Source organism: Mercenaria mercenaria, chromosome 6 (genome assembly GCF_021730395.1).
Source record: "Mercenaria mercenaria strain notata chromosome 6, MADL_Memer_1, whole genome shotgun sequence".
NCBI classification, from domain to species: Eukaryota; Metazoa; Mollusca; class Bivalvia; order Venerida; family Veneridae; genus Mercenaria; species Mercenaria mercenaria.
Genome location: NC_069366.1, coordinates 31724978 through 31748438, shown reverse-complemented (window position 1 = coordinate 31748438; position 23461 = coordinate 31724978). Strand labels below are relative to the sequence as shown.

Here is a 23461-nt window from a genome sequence, read left to right as displayed (position 1 = left end):
CCTGTAGGTTTTAGCTTTATCTAGCGAACCCCTGGGGAGGTTGGTAATCAGACCCCTCGCTGTGTAACCATGGCAAGCTTGTTATTGTTTACCAGGGGACCTAAAAATGCTTCAGATATAAAACGGCGGGACAAAGGTACTTGAAGTTGTGAATAAGTTCTGATTCACACAGGGGTGTATTTATGTATAACAAGTGCGATAAGCTGAATGGATTTCTCTAGTTTACAATTATTGATATCCGATTGGTAATACAATATCGACACATCCTTTATAAAATATAAAATAGGAATTATGTTCTTTTTCAAGATAACATTTAAAATTGCACTTCATTTTAGATATCAGTAAAATGGAGGAAATCAAGTAAACATTTTAAAATATGATTCGATTATTTTTTTTATTATTATTTTTTTACATGGTGTGCGTTTCATTAGGTGGGGAAAACAGCAGGACATTTAAAGGAAACAACAAAGGCCTGGCCCGATTTACAGGTGCTTAATTTTGTTAAACGTTAAAACAGTATGTAAAAAATACTAAACGGTACTGAATGCATTATATATTATATAAAGTTCATAACTGTTGCAACGCATTTTATTCATCCGAAACGTAGTTATTAACTGTTTCGGCAGACTCGACAACCTTAGATCTTTTTATTTGAGTGAATACATGATTTTAATATGTAATCTCCCAAATAAAAACGTCTAAAGTTGACCAGTCTTTAGTCGCCACAACACATAGAAATCCCAACAACATTAACAACAATTATTATAAACCTTACACAAATTAGAAACAAAACTGCAAAGGACAGAGTTCTATAACCCTTGCCAAATAACCGGAAGCGGGTAATGTAATCGGAAGCGGACACAATAACCCGATATTGGCCCGAAATTGATGAGCGACGTCATTTGGACATTAATTTACCAGTATCGCCGCGATCAAATATCGTTAATGTCGGTATATTATATGTTAACCGATTCAAGCAATCGAGTAGTCGTTATTACTATATGGCAATGACGTTCCTTACGTGGTTATTAGCACTCCTAAACCTATATTGGCATTCGGGCTACGCCCTCGTGCACATACACGTTTAATTATGCTACTATAACCACTTCAGACCAGCCGTTTAATAAGTGTATATTATTGAACAGGAGTCTTTAGGACCCTTCCCAAACTGTACATATATCAAAAATAAATTTTAACAACTGAAACAAACTACAACATCAAAAGAGATATGGGCCGCGCCAGGAGAAAACCAACATCGACTATTAGTGACTGCATCCGCGCAGTCTGGTCAGGATCCATGCTGTTCGCTTTCAAAGCCTATTGAAGTTAGAGAAACCATTAGCGAACAGCATGGATCCTGACCGCGGATGCGCAGGCTGGTCTAGATCCATGCTGGTCGCGAAGCTCAAATGTGATTTTTTTTAACTTTTGCTTTCACATATGGCTTGACTCAATAGAGAGAATGCAGATCTCCAGATCACAGGGACGACAGTTTGCGCTACGGGTGGGACGTATGTTCTCCGTGACGAATCGATAAAATACATTTTGTCTAAACTCATTTCGTCCTCAACCTCTGATTTAGGTTGAAAATGGGCAGTTACTTGCGGAGAACAAGCTAGTAATGGTACAGAATCCAGGAACACTGGTTAGGTTAACTGCCCGTGCCCGCCGTTATATAACTGAAATGCTGATGAAAACGGCACTAAACGCAAATTAAACAAGAAACAACAACAAAACAAACCACTCGCTGGTCCAATTTTGAATTTTTTTTCAAAGACATGTTCCTTGGATGACACTCTACCAAGAGCGTGCCATTTGTCAAAAACATGTCCACCAGAGGGTGAGGTAACTTTACCCTTTAGTACATAGCAGAAACTTTAAAATTCTTCTTGTCAGAAACTGGTGGCCAAATATAAAAACTTTTCAAACAAATGATTATTGAATGACACCCAATCAAGATTCTTTAAACTATTCTGTTTCGTATAAAAACATGGCCACCCGAGGGCGTGGTCACTATTCTTTATATGAATAAATCGAAAACTTAAAAATATTTTCTTGTCAAAGTCTGATGGTCTAATTCTAAAATAATTTCACACAAATTAGTCTTTAAAGGTCCATTACTAAGGAAAGTGAGTTGCAATTTTTTTTCAGTGCATAATTCATGCAGACCACAAAAATTTAGATTGGCAGTTTAAATTTACGAAGGTCTTTGGAACTCAAAGAAATGTATGTGTATTAGTTGAAATTTCAATGAATCACAGATGACCCCCAGTTTTAACTTTCTTATATACATAGAAATAATTGTACAAATACTGCGTTTATTGAATTTTACATACCAACTTTCATTTCCAATAAAAGAAATAGTTTCTGCGTTTTTAAATAAATTAAAGTCACTTCTAGTTATAGACCTTTAATGCTTATCAAAGTGTTAAAATATTTTTTCCAAATCATATACGCCAGAGAGTTTTTGCCCTAAATTATTAGTAATGTATAATGTAATTGGAAGTTCAGAACTGCGAGCCGATTCGAAGTACATGTATTTACACAAGTTCTTGGTTATACTGTTAATTATCCCAACTTCTCGAAAGCAAGACCACTAGTCTAGAGTTAAATATAAAATCAGACTCGCGAACCGCTGGTCATTCAAATTATTTAGGATCCTGTACAAGGTTGTTCAAATTATTCGATTATTCAAAAAATATGGCCCATACTGATGGTCTGGCATATCACTTTTCCGTTTGTATAATACTGGAAACTTAAAATTCTTCGCTGAATGTTGCGCAATTTAAAAATACTTCACTCAAAGATACTTAGGTGATTTCTATCATATATTCAAAATTCGATTCATTAAAAATAATGGCCGCCAGAGGGCGTGGTCACTGTTCCCTATATTGTTATGACGAACTGTAATATTAATATTATACATGATCTTGGTCATTGTACCAGAAGTTCGAATTCTATGGCGCAGATAGTCACTATCCTATATTGATATAAATGAATCTCAAAAAATCTTATTGTCAAAATCTTTACTGAATTGTAAATAAATGTTTCTTGGGTATCCCTTTACTAAGAGTGTTCAAATTATTCTGCTTCCTCAAAAACATGACTGCCGGAGCTAAAAATAGAAAACTCTTCAAACAACTTCTCCTCCAAAACCGTTGGTCCGATTTGAAAAAAATAATTTTTAAGAAATAGAAATCTATTCTTTGGTTATATTCCACCAAGATTGTCCAAATTATTATAATTCATGGAAAACTATGACCACCAGGGGGTGTGGTCTCTCTTCCCAATATGTACAGAGTTGAAATTTGAAAAATCTTCTTGTCAGAAAATGATATCCCAATTTTAAAGTAACTTCACGCAAATTATCCTTGGTTGACCTTCTATCAAGATTGTTCAAATTATTCTAATTCATAAAAAAACATGACCGCCGAAATTTTCCGATTATTCCCGGAATAATATATATAAACCCAAAGAGACTCATTCTAAATGAATGTTGTTTCCTTTTTAGCTCGTCTGATTTTTGAGAGAAAAAAAATCTTCGAGGTATTGTCGTCACCAGCGTTGGTTAAAATTTTTGTTTAGGTCCACCTTTTCTCAAAAACTATAAGAGCTACAACTTTGAAACTTTTCACGCTTGTTTATCTTTATTAGAGGACTATGTAGGCCAAGAACCATAACTCTGATATGCATTTTATCAGAATTATGGCCCTTTTTGTACTAAGAAAATTTGAGTTTCTTGGTTAAAATTTTTGTTTAGGTCCACCATTTTTCTATACGATATAAATATACAGCTTTGAAACTTTGCATACTTGTTTATCATCATTAGGGAATTATGTAAGCCAAGACCCATAACTCTGATACGCCTTTTGTGAGAATAATAGCCCTTTTTGTACTTAGAATAATTGTGTTTCTTGGTTAAAAATTTTGTTTAGGTCACCTTTCTCAACAACTATAAGAGCTACAGCTTTAAAACTATGAACACTTGTTTATCATCATAAGGGGACTATGTAGGCCAAGAACCATAACTTTAACCTGTATTTTTGTCAGAATTATGGCCTTTTTTGTACTTAGAAAATCAGAACTATAACTCTTTTCTTACATATTGCCCAGAAGAGCGGTGGCACCCACAGGCGGTGTTCTTGTTTAACTGCCCGATGGTAAACAAGTATGTACTTCACAGTGCTTCAGTCACAGTATTGTTAGGCATTAGCACAATAAACGGCCCACTGACTAACTTTTACAAAATGCTAACATTGTATTATAGTACGTTTCAATAATTATAAATCGTACCAGTAACAAATATCTGAGATTTTTCGCTGAAATCTGTGAGCTAGTTGCTTTAAAAAAAGTTTATAAACAGATCAAAGGTATGGTTACAATTTATTTGGTCCATCCAAGGACTTGCTAAAACATGTTTGAAAACACAGTTACTCTGCGGCTGCCGACGTGTTGACTACCCGCCGTGTTGACTACCCGCCGTGACTAGCGATTTCTATCGTATTTGATTTTTTTTTTCAATTTAAATTTAAATACTTCTTTAAGACTTTGAGAATTTGACGATTATAATAAAAGAGACTTTTATTATACTGGTAATCGGTAAATTCTGAATATCTAAATGAAAAGTTGTGGGTTATTTTGTGACTAAATGTAAAAAAAATATCAGTCAAATCACGGCGGGTAGTCAAAACGGCGGGCCGGCTACATGCCAGCCGCTCATTAACGTAGTCGAAACACTTTGTTACTCAGTACCAATGCTTATTCACACATCCTGTTTCTCAGATTCAATATTTACACAGTATATTTGTTCTATTTCAGGTGAAGACGACGATGATGAAGCAGACGAACAAAACGACGAACATTGTCCCGGTAAGTATAGAGTTACCTCCCCTAAGGGTACATCACTGTAATGGGAGAGATATTTTTACAGATGTTTGTTTACTTGTTTGTTTTGGGTTTAACGCCGTTTTTCATCAGTATTTCAGTTATGTAACGGTGGGCAGTTAACCTAACCAGTGTTCCTGGATTCTGTACCCGTACAAACCTTTTCTCCGCAAGTATCCTCCAACTTCCCCACATGAATCAGAGGTGGAGGACGAATGATTTCAGACACAATGTATTTTATCAAACCGTCACGGAGAACATATATCTCGCCTGGGGATCTTACTCACGACCCCGCGAACCGTAGATATGCGCTTTCCCGATTGAACTAAGCGGGCGGTCTATAGATATCTGCTTATCAGAGACAAAAAGAGTTGATTCTGGTTGTAATGGAATGGCTGTAACTAAGTTGTTGTAATTGAATTATTATTACTGACTTGTTGTAACGGAGCGGTTGCAACTGAATAGTTGTAAAGGAATTATTGTAACGGAATGTTGCAACTGACTTATTGTAATGGAATATTTGTAACGGAATGTTAATGGAATATTTGTAACGGAATGTTGCAACTGAACAGATTTTTTTGAACGGTTGTTACGGAATGGTTGTAACAGAATGGTTGTATTCAGTTCTTTCCATTCTGGTCATCTTCAACCAGCTGTGTAGGTAATAGATGAGTTTGGTAACTTTTGGTGGCTTGGAATATATGTTTGTTCTTTTCCAGACAAATTCTCATTCATCAGAATCTATTAAAACAAATCTTACAGGCACGATCAGCGTCATATGCATATGATAGGTCATACTTATTTAACGGAGTTATTGAACTTGAATTATACATTATTGTCTGCTTCTTATTTCAAAAACTTGGTTGGAATGATCAGTACCAGGGTGGATATAGTAGCGTGATATTTCTGACTGGCTGTTTTATAAGTGTTTTGGTATTAGCAATATACTCTTTGTGATTGTCTCTTGACAACTTTTCCTACATCAGAATTTGTTCAAACATGGTAGGAATGATCAGTATCAGGAGAAGTGGCTGTTAGCCTTTAGCCTGCTGGCGGCAACTGATTCTGCCTTTGCGACCAGTGCAGACCAAGATCAGGCTGCACAGTTCGCTATTCAGGCAGTAAATTTTCAGTGAACATCCCTTCGAATAATAAATGTTACTGCTCAAATTGAATGATGAACTAGTCCATTTTAGAAATTTAGCAGGCTATAGGTTAATATTCTTGTACAGTAATGGCTTTCATTCTTCCAGATTTCAAGAGAAAATTCAATATGTCTGTATGAGGTTTAGCTTACCTTCCACAAATCGTTTCGTTAAGAGCATCTCGCCATCATCCACAATTTTGCTAGACATGTGCCATTCTTTGATCAAAACTTAAGCTGATCAACCAAATAGGTAAAATGTTTTCAGTGGATCTACCCGTATCTCATCTATAATGGACTATACAGGATCATCTTGAATCAATAAGATTGCGTATGTCTGTATTGTCCGCTTACTAGTACATTTTAGGCCGGCATTAACAGTTTAATATTGATTATTTAGTATTGAACAAAATCAAACATTTTCGAAATGTGTGGTTTTACGGAAAATGTTTATAAGACATCCTTTTTACTTCCTTCGACGTTCATGAACATGGCACACCCTATACACCCTTTCAAATGAAGGAGGTGGAGGGGACATGTGTCTACAGATATATATACCTGCAACAATACTTGATTGAAAAATAAAATGCAAATGTACTGTAAATGAGAGATGCAAACAATAACTACAGAGAAAAAAATCTGTAATTACAAACTTCTTATGGAAACTGATCGTAATAATGAAAAGGGGCGTCACTTTTTAGTTTATCACATAAACAAATGTTGAATATCAGCAATACTGAGGTAAATATCAAGTGCTTTGAATCAAGTAAAACATTATGTAAAGTGTATAAAATTAAATTGTCTAATAACACGTAAAACGTCACTTTCTAGAGTCATTATAGATTGTGTTTGCATGCTAGCAGTTTGGGCATTGCACATTTGGCATTCAGCAGTTTGCATGGCTAACCAGTCTTCTATAGAAACATAAAAGAGAAATGTACATTGATGTCAGACCTGTTTGCCTGCCAAACTATTGCTATTTCAGTGTCATCTCATTTGTAAAAATAATTATTTATTTAAGTAGTAGATCGTGCGAATAGGAAGCCATGTTCGTTAGTATAAAACAAACTTGGCATCTCGTCATACTTTCGTGGCATACGTTAAGAAGTACTGAAGTGTGTCCTGTCGAACAGGCTCAAGTAAAATAGCATGGACATGCGCATAGAATATCTACGTTTTAAATATGAAACAGATAATTTTGTTGTTTCAGAACAAAAGAAAATAAAGTTACACGATGATGACGTACACAGTGGCGAACAACTTCACGCAAAAGAAAGAGATGCCGTTGACACTGAGTCCGAGATATTCCGATGCGAGTCGTGTGGCGCCAAATTTGAAAATCTCGTCTGCTTCATGGATCACAAGAATACACAGTGTGAAAATGGTAATACATGTATATTAATTTTAGAATGACTTTTCAGTGATTCGTCCAACCAGTTAGTACTTGTAAGGCAACATAAGATATGTGCCTTTTAAAAAACTATTTCGGTACTCTTGTTGAGATACCTTGCGTTTGATTTTTACAAATTTAATTTCAAAATATTTTTGTCTATCTCTGAAGTTTTATGGGCTGACCATTTGAAATAGCGAGTGAAAAAATACTGACTTGATCTGCTTGAAAAAATTTAAAAAAAAATATTTTGGTTTCAACGTACAGTAAAATAAATTATCTGAATCCAAAATTACTGGGGAAAAAATCTAGCTCAGGGTCAAATTACAAAATACATTTCCATTACTCTGATAGCCATATTCTTTGCTTTTACATTGCTTTTACTTTTAAATTTAATAGATTTAGCTACAAACTAGGGTTAGAATATAAATCATTACATAATACACTCTTTTCATTCTTAAGGATTTACTGATTTCGCATTTTTTAAAATCATTGCAAAATTAAGATATGCTATCCATTGATTATTTGCGTTATATCATTTTCGGGCCTTCAACCCCGTGCGCACGGCATTTTTCTATTTGCTATTAAACACGTTATATACATAATCAATGAACAATAAGACCTTTTTTCTGTATTTGATGTTGTGATTTCGTGCCAAGCAATTTAGGCGCACGGATGTTATCTTTGGAAAAAAAAAATCTACGTCAAAAATAATAACTGATAAATTTAACATTCTGTAATATTTGAAAATTTGTTAAAATGCACGCCAATGAAATGCACATAAAACGCAACACTGGCTCAATAATGCCAACAATGGTTGGAATCTCCTTAAAAATAACGTTTATAGGCAGTTTGTGATGAAAATTAAAGGCATGCTTTTGACGGAGTTTGCTTTTGTATCAGGAATGGACAAAAAAGAGCTGAAGTTAACCTTTTCAACATTCTATATTCAAACCATTTGACATAAATGCACAAAGGCATTTTTTACAAGCACGTATATACTTATTATAAGAGAAGTCAAAACAGGTTGTTGACAGTAATGTTTTAAACGACCGTATCAACCGATATCTGTGGAGGGTCTGTGTAGCCGAGTCGTTACAGTTGCTGGTTTCGAATCAGCTGCTCCTCGCCCGATATGGACTGCTAGGGTAGGGATGGGGTTATCCGAGTGATATTTGTTCTCAAGAGGGATTTGTCCTCAAGATAGTTGTTCTCAAAGGGATTTTCCTTGTGGCTTGGTTCTCTTCTCCGGTGTGATTCGTTCTGCTCTTTAGAAAACTTTGTTCTCTGTATGGATGTGTTATATACTAGTATGGACTTTGTCTCTAAAGGGATTAGTTCTTCAAATATTTTCATTTTTCTTCATAAGGATTTGATTTCTATCTTGCAATATATTCTCTACAAGGATTAGTTCTAAAGTGGCATTTGTCTTCCCATAGAGCTTCGTTCCCTTCTGTAAAGTTTGTTTCTCTTAAAATGGATTTTTTCTCAAGATCCAGATATCTTTTATCCAAACGTTTTCTTCAGATACATATAATCATGTTCTTAGGTGAAATTTGTTCTCGAGATTCATTTGTTCTTTTTTTCAGAGAGATTTTTCCACCGACTGGACTAGTTTGTTCTCAAGTCGGTTTATTCTCCAGATCCATCTGTTATTTAGATGGATTTAGTCTTCAGATAGCTTTGGTGTCTGTATTATTCTGTTACTATTCTTTTTTCTCTTTTCTAGAAGGGTTTATGGACCAGATGGATTTTGTTCTCATCTCAACAGAAATTATTTCTTCTCACTAGGCGTTTTTTCTCCAAATAGATTATTGAATTTGTTCCCTAAAAGGACCTGCCGGTGTTACCGGAGAGGAAATGGGGACGAATGACCAAAATGGGGACGAGTTGACTGGGGGATGAGTTGACTGGGTGACATCATTTCGTATCAGAGAGTGGCAGGGTCGAACTCTGCCGCAAGGGGATTCAGGTTTATGACGATTTACAAGCTATTTCTACAGGAGCCTTGCTTCTAACAATACAGCTGCACACCCTTTAAAAAATATTATCTCTTCCATTCGGACACCTGTGGAATTTTTCATATACTGTTTTAATCAGCTGTTAAATGACCTACACCCCAGATATAAACAGAAAGTAAAGATGAAATCAATACCGGTCTGCGGCCGGAAAAAAGGAGACTTACTTTGAAAAAAGGAGACTTACTTTGATTAGGTAACCAATTTATTCACGATTGACCAAAATTAGTTTCAAGACATTAGACTGTGATTACGTTATTTCATTGAAAATATATTATGTTATGTAATCTTTCTTTTATATCTGACTTCCAACTTGTTAAATACTTAAAATCATAATGTTGAAAAAATATCAACTGCTAACATATTTGTTGGTTTTTGCATCTTCTCTGACAATAAACAATTACACGAGATCAAATACTTTCCAATAACGTTTATGAGATGAATACAAATCGCATAAGTGTTTTAAGTTGGCAGTTCAAAATTCTGATTTCCAAAATATCTAGACTTTAAATAAAAAGTCCATTTTAAGAATTGGAAACGTCTTTCTGTTTAGTGCAAAGTAAATCCCGTTCAAACAAAGACACTGTATACAAAGAAAGCTGCAGCTACATTTTGTTTTTAATAAGCATCTGAAACAATTTTGCTAAGATATTTTTACCATTGTTAGTACATATATTTATTTTGCTTTTTCTTTATTTCCGAGGCGAAACATAGGTTTTTTCCCACGTGATTTCAACATTAGGACATTTAGCTCACCTGAGCATATTGTTCAGGAAAATTTTCGTGGTCACCCTGTGTCCGTCGTCGTCCGTCGGTCCGTCCGTCCGGTTGTCCGTCGGCGTCAACATTTTACCTAAGCATGTTCTCCTCTGAAGTTACTGGTCAGAATTTTACCAAACTTTGTATCATCCTGGCAAAGGTTTTTCTCGAGTATTTTAAATGATTTCACTTGAACGCATTTAACGGCCACCAGAGCTGAAAAATAGAAAAGAAGTACTTCTTCTCATGAACCTCTGGACGGATCTACACCGCACCTGGTATGTAACATCCTTGGATGGAACATTTGCAAGTGGTTCCACTTGACTGCACTTAATTGCTACAAAAGCTAAAAATAGAAGGAAGAACAATCTTGATACAACTTCCCGCGATCAAAGGTTCACAGCATCGCTGCATGTGACCGCCACCCGAGCTCAAAATAGAAAAAAAATCTTATATGACCTCCTCAAAAATCACATTACACATTTCGACCAAACTTGGTCTGTAGCATCATATGCTCAAATTTGTTCATTGCTTCACTTGACTGCACTCACTGGGGGCAAATTGGAATGACAGAAAAACCTTTAAACATCCTTTCTTGATGGGGGTTCATAAAATTTGATCATAAACATCCTTTACGGGAGCTTGTTTATCCGTTTTGTGTTCAGTTGAAAATGATTTATAGATAATTAGATATATCATAACCAGAGCCCCAAAAGAAACATGTATCTGTGAAACTCAGGTCAGTGATCAAGGGCCATTCTGGTCCTCGTGTTACCTACTTCTCGAACCTGACATTCTTTGTCATGTACTTTCGGAGCATGTTTATTTCCTTAAATGGTCATTACCAAATACGGCTGGCAAAAATAATTTTTAAACCAAATAATGTATTTCGGCAGCAAAATTGAGTGTTATTTTATTAAACTATTTAGTTGTTATTGAATTACCGTTTATGGTTTTATCCATATAAGGGGAAAAAACGATGACGTCACCCTGGTCAATATTGCTGTCATGATAATTTTAAGAAAGCTCGGTGTGACTAACATGTTTCTAAGTTTCGAGAAAGTCCATTTAGATAACGTGTGAGCAGGTCGTGCCTTGGTTTATTTGTCACACAAAAAACATACGGATAAATAAATATGGAACAAAGTAGACACAACGCCTTATGTCATTTGCAACGTATAGACTTATATATTGTAACACATTAATTTTTCCGCTAAATATGTACTTGACTGTGAACATTTTAATCTACAAAGCATAGACACACATTTCTCATTTTATATAAGTATTGTGGACACCAGTCGTCGTGTTTATGAGCTGTGTTTCACATCTGCGTACAGATCTTACAAACTTATAATTATCTTGACATGTATACGACCCTATGGGACTTATGGCCTCGGAATACGGAAAATGTGTAGGAAATAGAAGTAGCACCCCGGGGATTGTTGAATATTGCATGCCGGTTATTTGTTACTTGATCCATTAGAAAACCTCATCCAGAAGCTAGTTGGAACAAAACCCGCAGGGATTCACTGCGTCTGTGCTCGTCTATTTCTTTGTAAATCATAATGCATAATGTAGAAGAACTACAAGGGGAGGTCCGCAATAATGTCGCTAGGATACATAAAAATGTCTTAAAGATCTAATTTCGGTATAGCTTTTAGCTTTTCAGTCTATGAAAAACACAAAACATTACATGGGGGTGTATTTGATTACGTAGGAATGATTTTTTTGTCAAAGACAGACGCGTTTGCATTTGCACGCATGACCCACACGGCGCACGTAAACTAATAGCAGGTTCTGAATATATTTTGCTACTTTAAGGGGCAAATTTATTTAATGTTGGTGTCAAACCTTTTTTTTTTTTTTTTGGCTGAAATCATATTGCAGGTTTGTTCCTACTTAATGTTAGCCAGTTATACAGTGCATCTGTGTGACTGAATTAAAGTATTGTTATATTTTTCTGGTCCTTTGGGATCATCGAGTACACTGATTTTTACTATAATAGACTTTCGATGGAGCCGGTGCTGGGTGGGGTGGGGGTGGGGGTGGGGGCGTGAGGGATGTTGCACATTTCATTGCCTTTCATGAACAGACTCAATCAAACCGAGTCTGCTTTTTTGCGTTCATGCGTTTGTTCTATGCTTCCAGAGGGTCTTAAAAGTTTTGTTTTTATCTCAAATATGGCCCCTAAACACTTTTTGTTTGAAATTTAATATAGTTGTAAGAATTTTTTAAGAAACGAAAATTTAATGTCTTCGTATAATGAATAAAAAGATATTTACTACGTAACTGTTATTTTGATATAATATTACTCAAAGTCATTAAGTTATGTTATAACATATTGTGTGCAAAGTCAAACTCAGATAAAGAACTGCACCGTTTCAGATTGTAAGTTTAGTTGCGTTTTATGCATTCAAGGAATTTTCTAATATAGACAATACCTATACACTTCAAAAGTGTGGGGGCGAAAAAAGTCTCCCCGTACTTGCGTTCAGTACTGTTATATTTTCTAGTCATTTGAGCCGCACCATGAGAAAACCAGCATAGTGCATTTGCGATCAGCATGGATCCAGACCAGCATGCGCACCCGCGCAGTCTGGTCAGGATCCATGCTGTTCGCAGGCTGGTCTGGATCCATGCTAATCGCAAATGCACTATGTTGGTTTTCTCATGGCGCGGCTCATTTGAGCCATTCAGTGTAGTCCCGCCCGCTTAAACCTGTGCTAGTGGATATAAGGGGTGCTGTTGCACATTCCATTACCTCTTAGGAACAGGTTAAACAAACCGAGTCTGCTGTGATTTGGCTTGGTTGTGTTTGTTTGTTTGTAAGCTTATTTATTGTCGCCACCGGTAACCCATATTGGCGATGTTAATGTTAGTAGGAGGGTAGTGCAAGGTACAGGTGATGCTCCAATGCCTAAACCTTGCCTGGTTCTTTAGCGTGCCAGGTGTGAAACGCTCATACACGGGACTCTTATCCAAACATTAGTTTTTTTTATATATGGAAGAACTAGGGCTGGAACGCACGAAACCCGATTTCGTAGTCAGTGTTACCACCTGACCACTGCGTCCGCTTGGTCTTTCTCTATGCTTCCAAGTTTTAAGTTCCTAAGAATGTTACCAGGTGTCTCCATAGATATGACTTGTCGCAGAATAGGAAACGGCGTGGTATGTCTAATACGAACATTTATATCTCAAAGTATCTGTGATAGTTCGAGTGAGTTCGAGTGAGTTCGATTTATCCGATTCCATGCTTTTCTCCTAGAAGCTGGTATGTATACGGTTATTGAATCGCTTTTCAGCCAAAAGGGATGCTTGTTACGATTATCAAGGGAGGATCGCTGTGGTATCTAACCTAAGACTCGACTATATCCCATAAAATTGTGATGTCCTTTAGAGTCTTATCAACATTTCTTCAATATTTAGAAGCATAATAAGTTTCGTTTTATGAAAAGATAATATCGAAGATGGTAATGTTTCATACAATGATAGGAAATCGTTTTACAAAGGCCGTTTCTGTGAGGACAAAAAATACTCGGACCAAACGAACCCAATAGCAAATTTTTAGTTAATTCTGAAAAAACACGATAAACTGCAATAACTGTAACTCAACTCAGTAACCTGCAATAAGTGTAATGCAAAGTCAATAATCTGCAATAAGTGTAACCAAACTCAGTAACCTGTAATTAGTGTAATGCCAATTCAATAACCTGTAATAAGTGTAATGCAAACTAAATAAACTGCAATAAGTGTAATGCCAACTCAGTAACCTGAAATAAGTGTAACCACAACTCAGTAACCTGCAATAAGTGTAATGCCAACTCATTAACCTGCAATAAGTGTAATCCCAACTCAGTAACCTACAATAACTGTAAACCCTACTCATTAACCTGCAATAAGTGTAACTCCAACTCAGTAACCTGCAATAAGTGTAATCCCAACTCAGTAACCTGCAATAAGTGTAATGCCAACTCATTAACCTGCAATAAGTGTAATGTCAACTCAGTAACCTGCAATAAGTGTAATGCCAACTCATTAACCTGCAATAACTGTAACCCCGACTCAGTAACCTGCAATAAGTGTAATCCCAACTCAATAACCTGCAATAAGTGTAATCCCGACTCAGTAACCTGCAATAAGTGTAACCCCAACTCAGTAACCTGCAATAAGTGTAATCCCAACTCAGTAACCTGCAATAAGTGTAATCCCAACTCAGTAACCTGCAATAAGTGTAACCCCAACTCAGTAACCTGCAATAAGTGTAACCCCAACTCAGTAACCTGCAATAAGTGTAATCCCAACTCAGTAACCTGCAATAACTGTAACGCCAACTCATTAACCTGCAATAAGTGTAACCCCAACTCAGTAACCTGCAATAAGTGTAATCCCAACTCAGTAACCTGCAATAAGTGTAATCCCAACTCAGTAACCTGCAATAACTGTAACGCCAACTCATTAACCTGCAATAATTGTAACCCCAACTCAGTAACCTGCAATAAGTGTAACGCCAACTCATTAACCTGCAATAAGTGTAATGTCAACTCAGTAACCTGCAATAAGTGTAATGCCAATTCATTAACCTGCAATAACTGTAACCCCAACTCAGTAACCTGCAATAAGTGTAACCCCAACTCAATAACCTGCAATAAGTGTAATGCAAACTAAATAAACTGCAATAAGTGTAACCCAAACTCGGTAACCTGCAATAAGTGTAATGCCGACTCAGTAACCTGCAGTAAGTGTAATGCCGACTCAGTAACCTGCAATAAGTGTAATGCCGATTCAGTAACCTGCAATAAGTGTAATGCCAACTCAGGAACCTGCAATAAGTGTAACCTCAACTCAGTAACCTGCAATAAGTGTAATGCCAACTCAGTAACCTGCAATAAGTGTAATGCCGACTCAATAACCTGCAATACGTGTAATCCCAACTCAATAACCTGCAATAACTGTAACCCCAACTCAGTAACCTGCAATAAGTGTAATGCCGACTCAATAAACTGCAATAAGTGTAATCCCAACTCAGTAACCTGCAATAAGTGTAATGCCAACTCAGTAACCTGCAATAACTGTAACCTCAACTCAGTAACCTGCAATAACTGTAACCCCTACTCATTAACCTGCAATAAGTGTAACCCCAACTCAATAACCTGCAATAAGTGTAATCCATAAGTTTAATCCAAACTCAGTAATCTGCAATAAATTTAGTCCAACTCAATAACCTGCAACAAGTTTAGGCCTGTAATTCCAACTCAGTAGCCTGCAGTAAGCCTGAAATAAGTGTAAGCCTGAAATAAGTGTAATCCAAATTGAGTAACCTGCAGTGAGTGTAATCACAACTCATTAGCCTGCAGTAAGTTTAATCCCAACTCAATAACATGCAATAAGTGTAATCCATAAGTTTAATCCCAACTCAGTAATCTGCAATAAATTTAGTCCAACTCAATAACCTGCAACAAGTTTAGGCCTGTAATTCCAACTCAGTAGCCTGCAGTAAGTGTAATCCCAACCCAATAACCTGCAATAAGTATAATCCCAACTCAGTAACCTGCAATAAGTGTAATCCCAACTCAATAACCTGCAATAAGTGTAATCCCAACTCAGTAACCTGCAATAAGTGTAATCCCAACTCAGTAACCTGCAATAAGTTTAATCCCAACTCAATATCATGCAATAAGTGTAATCCCAACTCAGTAACCTGCAATAAGTTTAATCCCAACTCAATAACCTGCAATAAGTTTAAGCCTGAAATAAGTGTAATCCAAACTCAGTAGCCTGTCATGAGTGTAATCCCAACTTAGTAGCATGCAGTAAGTGTAATCCCAACCCAGTAACCTGCAATAAGTATAATCCCAACTCAATAACCTGCAATAAGTATAATCCCAACTCAATAACCTGCAATAAGTGTAATCTCAACTCAGTAACCTGCAATAGGTCTAAAATTGGTATAATCCCAATAACCCGCAGTAACTGTAATCCGAACTCAATAACCTGAAATAAGTGTAACCCCAACCCAATAACCTGCAATAAGTGTAATCCTAGCTCATTAACCTGCAATAAGTGTAATCCCAACCCAGTAACCTGCTGTGAGTGTAATCACAACTCAGTAGCCTGAAATAAGTGCAAATCCAACTCAGTAACCTGCAGTAAGTTTAATCCCAACTCAGTAGCCTGCAGTTAGTGTAATCCCAACTCAATAACCATCAAGAAGTGATATCCCAACACAATAGCCTGCAATAAATGTAAGCACAACTCTAAATAGCGTCCGTTAGTGGTCAAGTATTTATGACCCCATATCTTAATCATGACTTACTTTTATTCTTTCCTTTCAAATTACTATCAGCTCCATCTCTTTAAAACAAAATAGGAAGAATTTTCTGTAATTTTGCTTTGAAGGCCTCTGTTTCTAAATATCGATTTAACTGAAATTGTTTCCTCCCTGAACAATAACAATCCAGAACCATTCTTTGCCTCATATGGAAATATGTTCATTTTCTCTTCAATTACAGTGTCCCCAATGGCCTACGCACGCAAAAGACAGCCCCCTGGGGTTCATAACAAACATCAGAATTGTACCTGACCTTTTGTCTGGTTCCCATGGGGAGAGCGTATTGATTTGTTCCAGTCTACCATACAATGAGTAACTCTCAGCGGGGTACCAAACAGAAAGCTTAATTGAGACCTGGCTTTGGATTGAAAAAAAATTCTCAGCCGGGTTCAATATCAATAGGAGATGTTCTTAATGAGTTTACATCTTTACTTTGATGATCCTCATGCTTAAATTGAACGTGCAAAAATGGAAGACTATTATATATTGTGAACAATTCCCATGCGAATTTTTACCTTGAAGATGCACGTAAAGAAAGAGATTAGATGGTAGCAAAGAGGAATAGAGGAGGCGTGGTATAACGTATTAGGCATTCTTAGTTTTGACTTGAGAGAAAGACGCTTTATTTCAGTATAGTCCGTTTTAATCTACGGTTAACCCTTACACTGCTAAATTTCCATAATGAACTTGTTCATCTTTCAATTTGGACAGTACCATTAACTGTTAAAAGGTGCACTTACCAAATAAATACTGACTGAGTGGTGAACAGTGCAGATCATGATCAGACTGCACGGATGTGCAGGCTGATCATGATCTACACTGGTCACAAAGGCAGAATCAGTCGTGTCCAGCATGATAAGGGTTAAAATAAACTTGCTTTACTCCTTAAAGTTAGCACATTTTGAATAAATCCAGTGTCAATGTATGCATCTTTTGACTATAACAATTACATGACAGTATTAAACGTAAATGCTCTTTTTAGACGCTGCCAGAGTTAATCAGAAAAGTAATAGAATTAATAAGTAAAAAAAAAATCTGTAGATAGACATTTGATTTCAATTAGTGAAGCAAATCAATTAATCAAATAAAGTTGTAAAATATGTTGGCGTGTGACAAAGTCACCTGTAACACTGCGTCGTGTATAGATCTTTAAAATTACACTTTTGTCGTTGGTAACTGTTACAGTCCGTAAACGTTACAACCTATTTGCGGTCAATGCTCATTTCACCACACATGTTATGATGTTTGGTACAAGTTAAATAAAACTGATAAAGATAGTACAAATTTCTTTATCTTCTAGAACAATCTTTAATATAAGATAAGACGGTAACAGCCGTCGTTTATTGTAAAAAGTAACTTTTATCAAATGCTTAAGTAGAATGTGGTGGTATGCGCTAAGCACAAATTCTGTAAAATAACATGCTCCCTTTAAAAGTCTTTTCAAGTACTGTAATCATATAGAATGTAGTGGTAAAGCGTTGTCACAAGGCGCTAAGCACAAATTCTGTAAAATAACATGCTCCCTTTAAAAGTCTTTTCAAGTACTGTAATCATATAAAATGTAGTGGTAAGGCGTTGTCACAAGGCGCTAAGCACAAATTCTGTAAAATAACATGTTCCCTTTAAAAGTCTTTTCAAGTACTGTAATCATATAGAATGTGGTGGTAAGGTGTTGTCACAAGGCGCTAAGCACAAAGTCTGTAAAATAACATGCTCCCTTCAAGTCTTTTCAAGCGCCTGCTTTGTTTAAGTTCATCTTTCATTTTAGCATTTTGGGAAGGTGCAGGGGTGTTAAGGCTCAGCATGCCAATTATTGGGCATGTGCCCCAGTCATACTGTCACGTTTTGGCCGCGCTGTTATGCTCCGTTTCTGACAATCACGTTTTGGAAAATTTCAGCCGGGTGCCACGATGCGCCAAGTTGTCGCCACGCGCTAGTCACGTGATAGCCACGTTGTTACCTCGTTGTAGTCCCGTTGTGACACGATTGAGAATATCAAAGTCGGGTTATGCCTCGCTGCAGCCACGCTGTCACCTCATTGCCGCCACGTTGTTCTACACTGTGCTTCGTCATGCCCCGCTGCAACCACGTGCAGCTAAAATCCGTCACACATTGACTGGCTGACTGGTCTAAATTACCAATGTTATCAACTTGAATTTTGAGTCTTTCTGTTCGCTGAGCTAAACAAGTGCCGCTTTCTTAGAGTGTCTAGCATTTACGTGGCTTGCAATCAGCAACACCCGTATTGACAAACGTGAAACGTAATCGTGAAACATCGGGTATTTCCGTAATCCTTGTAACATGTTGATCAGATGTCCTACTACGCCGCTCTTCTTGTTTTAAATAATTTGTAAAAAAAAAAGAGATCAAATTTATTTTTCATGCATGATTATTAAATAATTGAAACAATGTTCTGATCACATTCAATTTATTTTCTTGATACTGGATTCATTTCTTAAAACAAAAACTGAAACTGCCTTTCAATATTTTATACCTCGGAGATTATCCTTTAATTCAAAATCTGAATTTTAAGACAAAAATTGTATGATCGCAAGGTAAACATTTCCGTTTTCATCTAGAATAAAACTATTGACATGTAATCGCATAAATGCGTAAAATCATTAGTCAACGAAGCTGAAATGTTGTTTAGGAAACGTTGGATAATAAAAGCTATTTTTCTGTGTTTCGGAGGCACGGCGTCCCTGCGGTGATATAAAGTAACTAGAAGATGGATTTTCTAAACATGGCGTGATTACGCTGATAAATTAACTATGGGATTTATTAAGGAAATCAAATCCCTAGCGGTAAAAGTTAACTTGAGCCTCGTTCTCACGGGGGAGTCCACTTCCTGTAAATTTACAGGCCAATTCAGAATTTTCTAATTTACCGCTTCCTCTGGTTCTTTCTGAATGGAACAGCAGTGGGCTTAATTTTCTCTGGTAATTAGCGTTGAGATATTTTTCTAAAGGCTGTTCGTGTCTTTCAGAAAAAAATGTTTTCTGAAGCTTCATAAAATCAGAAAATTTACTAAAGGCATGCTGAAAAATTAATACTTGCAGAAGATGTAAGTTATGTCGCCTGAACCTTGTTAAAACTAGAGTGGATAAGACAAAATTATTTTTTTTCTGTTGGTAATAATAGTGTTAAAATGCAAAGGCATTTTATTAACCAGGTTTTCAACGAAAACCTGAGTTATTAGATTGGGGTATGTCGTTGGTCGGGCGGGCGGGCGGATGGGCGGCGGCGTCAAACTGGTGTTTCCGGTCAATAACTTTTGTTTCGGTAAAGATATTTGAATAAAACTTGGTATGTATGTAGCTTATATCAAGACAAAGGCTGGGATTGATTTTGGGGTTTCTGGGGTCAAGGTCAAGGTCACTGTTACTTCAAATAGAAAAAGGGTTTCCGGTCAATAACTTAACTTAGGAATGAGCTATCATGATGAAACTTGGTGTATAGAAAACTTATATAAAGTTGTAGCTTGGGATTGGGGTGTCTGGGATCAAGGTCAAGGTCATTGTTACTAAAAATAGGGTTAGGGTTTAGGGTTTAGGGTTAGGGTTAGGGTTGTGCTTTAAAGTGGTGCACTGTGATTCAGTATACTTTTTTATTCTTATGAAAAGTGTTGAAAACATGGTTTCGTGGCATTGCCGCGTTTCTTGTCTAAAATTTACAATCAACTGGTTTTAAAATTTTATCTTTCATTAGGCCGGTTTCTCGAACCCCTAAGTTTGTTCAGACACTGTAACTGGTCAGATTTTGTTTTCTTTATTTTGAATTTTAACTTTATTTTTTTTTATTTTCAGCTTTTATCTTATTTGGCGATGTTTATGTATGGGAAAACAGAGGGAATTAATTTCATTAGATAACCCGTTACAGAATGTATGAGCTTTATTTTTATCGGCAAGTGACTTAATAAGTTTAAACCGAATGTACTGGATCCGGTACACTTGTCTGCATAAGCGATATAAATGGTGTAAAATTGTACCTGCGTGTGTTTTTACCTGAACGTACAATTTTATACCTGCACGAACAATTGTATACCTGCAGATACATCCGCTCACGTATAATATTGTACTTGCAGGTATAAAACTGAACATGAAGGTACACTTTTTTACTGGCAGTGCAATTTTATACTCCTGTTTTATACAGTTATGCAGGTATATTTTTGTACCTACGGGTACAATTTTTATACTCCTTGTTGTATCTGTTTACTTTTGACACAGATGGTACACCATATATTTTGAAAGGCTATATTTATTTTTCGAATACAATTCATACTAGTTGAATGTAAAGTGGTTTGTTATATCTCACCGCAAGTGAATTTTCAACATCATTAACAATTGTTCATAATATATATTCCATTATGTTAAATCTTTGTTTTACCAATTTTCGGGTAACTGCTATGGTTAATTATAGCTATAATTATGTAAGGATATGAACTCATTATAAACCTTTAAAATTTCGGTCTTCAGGGTAATTGATTTTTTATCTAATCAAAAAATGCTGCCATGCAACGTCATGGTAACGTTGGTGACATCGTCAGTGACGTCGCACTTTCCATGAAATTTAAAAATGGTCGACCAGTCATAAATTGTTTTAAACTCTACTATGACATGGGAAGGAGAAAATATTACCTGTATCCAAATACTCCAGTCCTTATTTACTGGCAAATTAATAGATACGTGAAGTTTGATTCGCCGAGAAATGAGTGCGTTTTATCCTGAAGCAAGAAGGACCGCGGGCAATAGTTTCAACTATTGACCGGTAAACCATTCAATTAGTGTTTGATATATAGGTGGTGATATATTTTGTTTTCCTGTCAAATATTTATAGCCACACTGTAAATTATATACAATAAGCATCGTTTAAAACTTTAATGCTGATTTTCATCTCCGTTGATCTACCAGACAAAACGCACTTTAAAATGGTAAAATGAGAAGGAAAAAATCACTTACGGAGAAAAAACACATAGAATGCATCGAGTTTCCTTTCATTAGTGTTTTCCATTTGAAATTCAAATTGATAATTGTGCCTATGCCAATTTTGAAGCATATCAGTTTCGAAGACTCAGAATTGCATCATTTGTTATATTCCAAAGAGAATTGGCCATAATTGGCCTGTTGTCGTTCGTGAATTTTATCGTACATTAGAGAATTTCAAAGTTTTCCAAATTGACAAGGTATTAGCAGGAAATGTTCATTCTGTCATAAATCATATTTTATACATCTTTTGCTTCGATGGAGTTTTCTAAAGCAAGGGTGGAATAGAATATAGAACACAACTGAGAAAATGCAGCAATTTAAGATTATTTTTCAAACTCTATTAATGGTTTTGTATTTATGCTTACGTACTGCTTGGCGATTAAATTTTGAAATTTTGCCGAGCTAAGATAATTAAAGGGCAAAATGATATTATAACTGCAGATGCATCTATACTTATAAACACCTTAAACAAAAAGTGTCGCAAACGACTTGTCGACTTGAAATTTTTAAATATTTACATCCACCCTATTCTTTTCCATTGGAAATTTTGACGTCCACTTCGTATGAACAGCAAAAGGAAAGGCGCGAAAGTTACGTCAACGCTGCATAGAGATAACGCGATTCATGGATTTGCCGATCCTATTCTGTCGTTCATTTCGCATGAACACCGGAAAAAATATTTCATTTCTTAATTGGCGTAATAAAATTATCATTTTCTTTTCGTTTCAACTGAATTTAAGACACAAAAAAACTTTACTTGTCGTCTTTATGTCGTAAACAGTAGCAGTTATTCGGAAACACATCGAGTAAAAGTGCTTACTGCAGAAAACGCCATATTCAAAATACGTAAACAAAGAACAATCATCTTTTCTTTTCGATTGTTATATCAGCATTCGCTTAGGACCGTGTATATGTTTAGTGGATCTGGTTGCGTTGAGAGTACATGTATAAAAGACTCCCGGGGACTCTTCTTCACTTTATTATTATCCAATATGTCCAGCCGCCAAATAGTCTGTATTTTATGCCGATGGAGTCGTTATGGTCAAGTGCTATCTTGTAAGCCGTTAGCAATATATCGTATATTAAATGAACTCATTCACATAGATATTTCTATAATATAAATTTTAATCTCTTTTTCCCATTTTCAGGAGAACCAGTCTCGCAAAAAGACAACGGAAGTAGGTCGGGAACACCTTCTTCTCATGTATCCAGAGGTTCGAGCATAGAATCGGCGGATTCTCCACTTCCGGATCTAGATCCCGAGCAGGTACCGAGTCACGTTGGTGTGGACGAACAACATCCAGTACCGTGTAGATACTGTGAGAAAGCCTTTGCCAAGAAGTCTCTGCTGGAAAAACATGAACAAGTAAGAAACTAAATGTACGAAAGTTGATAAGTCTTAATGTAGCACATGCAGTATGCATTTACGACACGCTATATATATGAGTAATAGAATTGGAGGATACAAAATCTTCGACAATATTAATACTTTCATTGTAGAATTGACTCTCATTGAGAAAATGCAACGGTTTTAGACATTTTACGCTGGTCTTTAAGTAGGGAAAACAAATGAAAATATTTAAACTCTTTATTTATTTAGCAGAATGACAGTTTCATTACGAAAACTCCAGTTAATTAAAGGAAGAAATCTTGAGGTGGATGTGTTGAACCCCATATGTTCTACTTACGAATATGTAATGTACTGGAAAAAAAAAACCAAACACGCAGTCAATTTACAATTTACTAATATTCCAACGTTTCCGATACATGCCTTCTTCTGTGAATGATAATAATAACATACGAACATGCACATACCTGTACACACTTTGCTGGAACTTGCCTTTGCGTACGAGCCTAAAGTTTAGTTGACGCGGAACATTTTGTATGTTATGGTGGGTGATTTCTACACTTCCGTTCTGGCGTGTTGGCTCGTTTGAAGGGCACCAACACGCC

At 36.3% G+C, this 23461-nt stretch overlaps 1 protein-coding gene across 1 annotated transcript in view; it reads left to right on the top strand.

Annotated features, from left to right (window-relative positions):
- LOC123549243 (zinc finger protein 423-like) overlaps window positions 1-23461 on the top strand; it is a 47120-nt gene that overhangs the window by 1953 nt on the left and 21706 nt on the right. The window contains exons 2-4 of the mRNA XM_045337167.2: window positions 4819-4869; window positions 7239-7412; window positions 22657-22874. Coding sequence (XP_045193102.2) covers window positions 4819-4869; window positions 7239-7412; window positions 22657-22874 — 443 coding nt within the window. The remainder of the gene's footprint in view (window positions 1-4818; window positions 4870-7238; window positions 7413-22656; window positions 22875-23461) is intronic.